Below are 9,329 nucleotides of genomic sequence, written 5' to 3'. Positions count from 1 at the left end.
CATTCACATTTTTTAAGGGTATTTTAAGTTCATATATAAAACATCTATGTCAAAAAAACATAGATGTTTCAAAAGCATAGACATTGATGTTGCACCCCTAGTATCTATTAACTACATTGTTCAGTGGTATAATACTGAATATATTGCTGGTTTGAAAAAAATAAATAAATAAAAATTAATGATATAAACTGCTAATGGAAGCTCTATTTTATTAGTAAAAGTACAGAAACTTTTGAACACGTTTGCCGGCAAAATAATCGTACCCCTTTTTTACTGGCTAACTTTTTAAAAGATCTGCATTTGAAAAAAAACCTAGAACATTTTTCTTTCAAGAAGATTCCTCCTCCCAAATATATTAGGCTGCAATAAGAGTTTTGGTGTTTGAACTTAACATTAACTGAAGGGAATGAAGACATCTATTGTAAATACATTAAAAAAAAGTTTATTTTAAAAATAATTGTATTACATTGATCATATTTGTTCAAACAGCAAATACGAGCATAGCTGTTGCATTTCCATACATTTGGCAAAAAAATTCGGCAAACAAAGCAGTAATCAATTAAATACAATCAAGAAAGAAATGTAACTTAATAAGAAGGTAGCAAAGTTAACACTTCACAGACTGGTTTGTTGTTGGTTGCGTTCTTTTTTCTCCGGTGATTTCATCGACACAATGACATTTGCCTGTGGTAGCGCAGCATTGCTTTTTCTCATACTTTCCATCCCTTTGACATGTTGGGGTCTCGCATGCTGAAGCAGCTGTAATTAGATTGAATTGACAAACTTTTAAATTTGTATTGGGATATTCAATTACCATGCATAAAGTTACTATCGTTTCACTAATATTACTTTAAGTTACGGTGCATGACTATGATATCCTAATTTGACTTGATGTAGAGCACAAGAAATGATAAATTGAATCTATGTATTTAGCTCTTAGAATGTGGCTTTTAGGGTTTATTTTAGAGCATATTTAAAATTTACTTTGATGTTTCTTCATTTAGTTATAACTTGGATAGTGTACATAGGTACTAAATATATCTTAACTGCTGAAGAAGTGTCTTACACATTTCAAAAATTTTAAATTTTGAAGATTTTTCTAACAATTTCCATATTTAGTGCACCCGGAGAAAGAATTAAGGAATGAAAACAAATGTCTCCCATTATATTTAAAGAAATAATAGTGAAAGAAGTAAACATATTAAAAATACAGAAGGACATCTTAAACCACATAGATATTGTCCAAATAATTGATGATTTGCAAGAAATGTAGCAATATGGATATTTATCAAAAATATTTTAACATTTAATGTGTAGCGATGTTAGTGTAAAAATTTTCTTGTTTGTTTTTAGTTTAATGAGTTCTTGCAACTTGTGTTTTTTCTGATTGAGTTTGGAAGCTCAATCTTTGCTGTTTTAGATATCCACTTGACTTTAGCCACCACTGAAAGATGGAGGGACCTGTGAGACCCCTCTCGCAGTTTGTTGTTTAATGAATTGAATAATATCTAACAGAGCTGCATGAAACTTTCTGACTTTTCATTATATGACACATGCGCGGATCCTAGGGGAGGGTCATGGGGGTCATGACCCCTCCTAAACTGTCAACAATAGTTTCACATTGTGTTCCAGCACTTTATGAATAAAACTAGCAAAAATACCCGGCATTGCCTGGGCCAGTAATAATTGTGAGAAACAATCGCTACTTTCATTCATTTTCTGTTTTAACTGAAAAAACTCAAAACATTCCGCTTTGATGTGATTCACCCATAAAAGTAAAATAGCAATAAGTGCAAAGACCAAAATAGTATTCAGTTAGAAACAAAAACAAGACTTTTATGCAAAAAAATTTGAAGAATTTCCAAAACATGAAATTTTACTTGTTTATAAAGATTTATCAGTTTTTTTTTTTTTTTGAACATAGTCGAAAGCTTTTTCTATATGGCTATTGAAACACAAATGGTTTTTAAAAATGTAGCCGCCCATAATCCCACTATACTTGCTTTAGTTCTTTTGTGAAATTTCAATTATTGTCGGGTCTTGGTGCGATTAAAAATGTTACCAAATTTGTGGTACCTAATCGTTTTGGGATACCTTAGATAATGCTCCCCCTCCCTACTTTGTAAAACTGTCTGTTACTAATTTTGGTCAAAGAGATATTGTCGCCAAATACTGAGATTTTTGATGATCATAAAATGCTAAATATTTTCTTCCGAAATAAGTAGCAAAACTTGGCCAGTGTTTGAAATTGTGACGAAACTAATGGAAGTTTTTGTGCTGTTTAATAGATTTGCCTAATTTAGTTAGTAGATTATTTTACATTTTAACAAAAGTTTTAAAGATTATTTTAATTGAGATATTTTGGTTACATGGTGAAATGAAAGCCGAGAAACATTATTACATAGTCTTTGGCTGCAAAAACAGCGCCAGTTGAAAAGATTGCCTTCCCTTATAATTGAATCGTTATGATTAATTATTACTATATTCTTATTTATATGAAATTAATATATGTATTTAGTCATTTATTTCCAATTGTATGTTTGATGCATTAACTTGTTTGTAAGTGTAAGTAATAAATTTACACATATTTTGAAAAGACTTTTTCTCTCAGAATAGGAAAAAATTGGTTTTTCTGCCTATATGTTAATGCCCAATTGGTGAAAATATCTTTATGATTGATAAAAATGGATTTCATACTTGAAATCAGTGCATCCAGTAGAATAAAAGTCACTCAATACCGTACAATCACTTTTTTATGACCCGAATTTTGCAGGTCTGTGTAATTTTTGACTATAAACACTTTCTATTTTCCAACTGTTGCCAAAATCGTCTTTTTACTTTGTTCCGTTATCAATTATTGGCATAGATGAGGATAAAAATCCTAAGAACTATTAATATTGCTGTTGTAAGGCAACAAATTTTTGTAACAATGGGTTTTATATTTATTCATTTAATGAGGAAATTACATAAAATTTACCGTTTACCATCATAACTTTTTAAAACTAAGTTTTTTAGAAATAAATTGTAGCCTATGTTGATTCCTGATAATGTAGCTATCTATGGTGAAAAAATTGTTAATATCGGGCCAGTACTTTTGAAGCTTACCCTGGACATCCATACAGAAGTTGCCATTTATGTATAAAGATGTAACCAATTCCAGTTATATGTTCAGCTCATTAGTTATTTTTGAAAGTAAATATTTGAAATGCTACTTCTTTTCATTGCTTATGGAATTAATTAGTAGCGTTTATGCCCTATTAGTGCCTTATTTCTAGTCGATTTGGTGCTTTTTATTGACACCCAACAAGTATCGGAAATATTTGGCACCCAAAACCGTAGGTTCATTTGGGGGGGGGGGCATCCTTTAGCATGAATCCCCCCTAAAGTGGTAGTCTGTATCTGCCCCTGATACGGCACTATTTGAGTGCTTATTTAATCATTTCGTCATTTGCCTCATAAGTACTGTAAATGTTGATGAACCTATGAAACGGAAGGGACCACAGTAGCCTCTGAGGTATTTTGCAATAAAAATGTATTTTATTCATTTCGCTTAATTGTTAACATTAAAAAAATGCTGTTCACTCTAGTTTCACCTGTATCTTTCCTTTTGCTGTCGGTTGGAATTCCAAATGTTATAAACAGGATCGGCTGGTGCTTACTAACCTAACGGTAGTTATTGCCCTTTGAAAGAGAAATCAACTCAACTCTGCATTTAGGCGTGTAGAGATAGAAAACCTAAAAATAATGCCTGTTTTTATTTTGTCATAACAGAAGATGTATTGGGCATGTGGACTCAAGAAGAATTTTTTAAAAAAATTCACCCCACAAAATGGGTAGAAACCACGCTGGCTCCTTTAGTCTGTTTAGGTATACAGTAATTTTCAGTTTATGTTAACTTATATAGCTTGATGACTGCCCTATACATTACAGGTTTTTTTTAACTAAATTTAAGAACATATCTCTGAATAAATAAATTATCCAGGAAAAAAAAATCACAAGTTTTCACAAGACGTATGTATGTATCTCGCATAACTCAAAAACGGAATGGCTTAAGGTTGAAATTTTGTATGTAGACCCCGAGTAGGGTCTAGTTGTGCACCTCCTCTTTTGATTGCATTCAAATGTTCCAAAAGGGGGCTTTTGCATGTTTTTGAGGCAAACTTAAGTATTGTTACAAGTTGGTGACCGTGTGACTCTTTATTGCCAAGATTTTACCCCCAACTGTGAAATATATTCCTGAAATATAGCTATAGGTAGCCAAAAAGGTACCCTTAAAGGGGTACCGTTGGTGCGTCAAATGTTTCATCCTAAAAGGTACCAATGCCACACACAACTCGCAGTTTTAACAGTAGTTGGAAATATGTTTTTTGTTGTACTTACCATTTTTAATCGCTGCATCTTTTTCTACTGGGCATTTGCAGTAACGGGTGGATTTGGAAGGAGAAGTCACTGCCTCTTCTTTATTGTAGCAAGAGCACCATTTTGGTTTACCCTTGGTGCACTGAAGAGGTTCGTAATTTCCCTGTTCATCACAACGGATGTCCCACTGCACAGGTGCGTTGCCACCAGTGTTACGTTTATGAGTTTGGCATGTGGTTTCTGTACGTGTGTCAACTGCAAAGAAATAATGTAATAAAAATACAGTTTTATTATTTTAATGTTCGAATTGGAAAGTCATGAGAAAATTAGTTCGTTTCTTTCAGGCCTGTGCCCAGGATTTCAAAAAGGGAGGGTTTCCTTTATAACTTACATGTTTACAAAGAAAACCTAACTAAGCTTGTGAATAATTTATTTTAATTCGATAACTAGATTTTTCAAAATTTGTTTTTGCAATTATTGTGCATGTGTGTTTTCAGCCAAATCTTTTTTGTACAAAGTGGAGCATTTTGTAAGAAGTGGAAAAAAAAAAGTCACACACGTTCCTTTTATAGCACCTAATGCTATTTTTTGTTTTATCGAATAATGTTCTATTAGAATTAAATGAAAATATAAATTTTATATGTCCAACAGTTGCACTATTATTTTCTTTTTATTTTTTTTGTTGTTTCTCATAGAAACATTCTTCTGGTATGTGAAACGACAAATTCATCCCACACCAAAGGCGTATCCAAGGACAAGGATTTGAGGATATATCCCTTCCTGAGACTCAGAAATGTTCCTTTTTTGACCATTAAAAAAATTAATAAACACTAATAGATACCATATCTCTTGTCCCTCTAAAATATTTTTTTGGCTCCACACCTGTCTGACACTCCCTTTAAAACTATTTTCACCTACTGTTGGGGCAAACCTAACCTGACAGCATTGTAATGCTGTGATTAGAATCTGTGTAGCCTTCACAGTGCTGCCAGGTTAGGTTTGCCCTTAGAGCAGAAATTAGTAAATGGAGGGAGCAAGTCCAATCATTTGCTTATCAAAAGCTGAGGCAAAGAGCCCCAGTCACGTGACTCAACAAAGCCGAATGGTTGACACGTTTTGCGTGAAACTAATGAAAGAAACCTAATTTCTTCCAATGCTTTGCTTTAACGTGACTTGGGAATCTTTGCTTCACTAATGAAAGTTTTCACTCCCTCCATTTTATCTCTTCTCAATGGGTTTGCCCAACTGTAGATGCTTTGAATTGCTCTTCAGTCATTTGGTCACAGTTAATTTTTTCAAACATAACTTCAGTTTTCTGCAAAGTGGTGTGGGTATCCTAGACTTCGAGAAAATGTTATAGGTGAGAAAATATTAAAGAGGGTGAAAACTGTACTAGTGTAGTCACTCTACTATTAATTTAAACTTATGGTACATTTTGAAAAATGACTTGATTATTTTTTTCAATGGGAGGGGTTTAACCCCTAAAACCTTCCCTTGGGCACAGTCCTGTTTTCTTTGATTTCTACTGAAAAGATTAAAATCAAGGCGTATTGTGTAAGCCAGAAGTGTCCACACGAGTGTAAAGTCCTGTATACAGGGCTTTACACGAGCATAGGCGCCCATATGGGGGGCGTCAGGGCTTAAATTTCTCCCCTCCCTTGGAAATTAGAACTTCCTTGCTTTTAGTACTTTTGTCTTTGCAAAAGTGTAAAAACATTTCTTATCCAGCCATTAATGAATAAGTTATTAAAAATGTCAATTTTTAGTACTGTCTATCCACGGATTGCATGGAATTTTAAATGTCCAGGTAAGACGAATTTATGTGAATGAGGGGGAAAAGTAAAAATTTGATGCGCATATTCCGCTCATTTCAATGAGACTCTGCTTCTGCAAAAACTGACATCGGTAAAAAATAATAGATTCGTCTATTTCTGGCTGTAAAACGGATGTTTGTCTTTCCATACAATCCGTGGTCAGACTGTAACTCTAATCTGCACTGAAATCGGTTTCTATGGGGAAGACATCTGAACCTCCCACGTTAAAATTTTGCATATGGGTGCCCATGTACACGAGGTCTAAGTAGATCATGACGCTATTGAAATTTTTAGGGATTGTTTTGAGAATCATGCATTGAGTTTTTACAGACTTTCTTCTTTGCTTTCGTTTGTATTTTCCCGAAACTTAATTGGTTCTACTGATATTGATGGAACTTGAACTTAATTTTGAATAACTGTGAACACTAAAGTATGACATAAATTATGATTTCTGAATGCACTTCAAATTGGCCATGCAGTTCAATATTGTTCACATTCTCCATAATAATTCTTTAAAATATGTTTTTGACTGGCTATCTCTGAGTCTTTTGTCTTAGTAGATGAAATTATTGTTTTCAGCATATTCACCTCACTTCTCCTATAACCTTGCCTTTGAGTTTCGCTTAGATTAGGGAGTGGTCTACCTTTTACCGTCCGTGGGCCACATCAAGAATTTCATTAAGATCGGCGAGCCACGCAGCTGTTGAAAAAGTAGCTGTAGCGGAGTTAGAAACATTAAAAGTGGAAAGGGAGGTAACATTGCAATTATTTTTAAAAGTGAGAGTTGGAGATTGCAGTTTTTAATTTGTAAAATGGTTTTGTTCATAAAGAAAAAGAAAAGATTTAGTGCAAGCAGGACTGACGAGAGGCCACGTTAGCCTATAGTTGGAAACTAGGGAAAGGGGCCAGGGATGCCCATCCCCCCCAAGCTCAATGGCGCAAGTCCCCCCCCCCCCCCAAAAAAAAATTTTTTTTCTCGCTTTCGAATCGGGTTAAATATAGCAGTTTTTAGAGTATAATTTCCAGTCAAATTCATTGAGGTGGGGGGGGGGGGGGGGGTAGCGCTAACAAATAGCATTTGAAGTGAAATATTGTTGGATTGTTGACCTGAATTGGCTACAGAAAATTTTACAACGTGCACCTTGAGTAAACAAGTTTTGGGTACCCCTGAATTTTGCTACACTTTTTTTTTTCCAAACGTATGAACAGTTACAGGAAGAGTGGATTCAACTTTCTGGCTTGGGATAGAGTCATTACTAGATGTATACAATATGAATCTATACAATATGAATCTCATTATTATGAAATTATTATCACTTAGATAGTGGGTTTCGGGGTTTTTCCTCCGGAAACTTTTCGAAATTGTAGTTTTAAAACCATTTTTACACGATCTCTGGTGATGTTTGGGGGATAAATGATTTGGTGTGCCCTTCCCGGTAATTTTTCAATATTGAAACTTTAAAAGCGCAATTGTAGATAGTTTAATAGATAGTTAAACGTTGTTGTGAAAGAGGGTTTTCCTTTGTTTTCAAAATTGTAGTTCTAAAAACGTAGTTTTAGACTATCTGTGGTAATGCTAGGGAAAGAAGAGATCCTAGGGCTGGCCCTAGGAAAATTTTTAAAATTAAAGTCTTAAAAACGCTATCTATGGTTGGGGGAAAAGCACTTTTCTGAAATTGAAGCTCTAAAATCGAAGTTGTAGCCGACCTTTGTGACGTTAAGAAAACGAGTTTTCGGAAGCTCTCCCGGAATTTTCTCGACATTGAAGCCCTAAAAACGAAACTTAACACGATTTTTTAATAATGTTGGCAAAAGTAGGGGAGGGGAGGGGCGCTCCACTTAAATTTTCGAACTTGTAGCTTTAAAATCGCAGTTTTGATAGATCTGGATAATGTTAGTGGAAGGTGAATTTCGGTGCCATTCCCCCGGCAATTGTTTGAAATAGATACTTCAAAAATGCAGTTCTAGGCTTTTTTTTGATCGTGTTAAGGAAAGAGAGGGGAATCAGGGGCTCTCTCCTATAAATTTTTCGAAATTGCAGTTCGACAAACGCAGTTTTAGATGACTTTTGATGATAAAGAGGGTGTTATTTTAGCGCTACAGTGGGGGAGGGGCGTTCTCCTGGAAGTTTTCCAAAATTGAAGTTGTATATCCAAAAAAGATGGATCAGACACACCGTGACAGATATATTCCGGAAATCCTCAAAAATGGATTCAGCTATTCAGCACATATCGAAAATCAGAACTCGAGAATTTTAATGAATCAGATATCCTTTTATCAGATATAGAAGAAAGTAAATATGATTTATGAAACATAATTTAAACACCTTAAGAACAGAATGTTCTACCTCCATCCGCGAAAACCAACATCACTGAAAGTTTTAATAAAAATCATGTAATGATAAATTGAAACAATGAGTTTAAAATTGGTAGAGAAGATGGGAGCAAAGTGAGATGAAAAATTCTTCACAAGCTTTTAAGCTCGTTAATGAAGAAAATATATTAATTGTCAATTGGAGGGATAAAAAAATATGTTACAGTAAAACCTGTGTAAGTTGACCACTCGCGGTGCAGTACTTTAGCGGTCAACTTATAAAGGGGGTATTTTTTTTTACACCATGTAATCATTTTTTGAGGAATTCACCCTTACTCTTTCTGTTCAACTCACTTTCATTGCTTAACATTATTGAAAGTGAAACAATAATTAAAGATACTATTCAAATAAATTTGTTATTTTTTCCTTGTTTTAAACTTTATTAGGCACTGGAGTTTTAGAAATTTCATATGTGCCAGGTTATTTTCTCTGGCTTTCTCATTTTCAATTACTTTTAATATTTCATACTTTTTTATTAATCTCAAGTTCAAATAACTTTCTTTTTGAAGCCTTTTTATGTAAAACTTATAGTACAAAAAGCAACAAGCTCGACTCTCCCAGTTCATAAAGGCAAAATTAAAAAGTCCTATTTCTTAATCCTTTGCACCACAAACTTGTAACTTTACTCATTAGCAGGCCCAGATCTGCGTACCCGCAGTGCAAGAGGCCCGCGTCCTTAAAGAAGCTAACGGCCCTAGAAATTGAAGAAAAAATAGAAAAAAAAACCCTAGCAGTAAGGCTTATTTGTTTTACAAATTGACACCGCTAGCCACTAGGGAAGGG

At 34.2% G+C, this 9,329-nt stretch overlaps 1 protein-coding gene across 1 annotated transcript in view; it reads right to left on the bottom strand.

Annotated features, from left to right (window-relative positions):
• Positions 1-430: 430 nt before the first annotated feature.
• LOC129226531 (U24-ctenitoxin-Pn1a-like) overlaps positions 431-9,329 on the bottom strand; it is a 34,363-nt gene continuing 25,464 nt past the window's right edge. Inside the window, exons 4-5 of the mRNA XM_054861139.1 lie at positions 4,381-4,614; positions 431-759 (exon numbers count right to left, since the gene is read on the bottom strand). Coding sequence (XP_054717114.1) covers positions 608-759; positions 4,381-4,614 — 386 coding nt within the window. The 3' untranslated portion in view covers positions 431-607. The remainder of the gene's footprint in view (positions 760-4,380; positions 4,615-9,329) is intronic.

This window comes from Uloborus diversus, chromosome 7, assembly GCF_026930045.1.
Source record: "Uloborus diversus isolate 005 chromosome 7, Udiv.v.3.1, whole genome shotgun sequence".
NCBI lineage: Eukaryota > Metazoa > Arthropoda > Arachnida > Araneae > Uloboridae > Uloborus > Uloborus diversus.
This window is presented reverse-complemented; position numbering and strand designations above follow the sequence as displayed.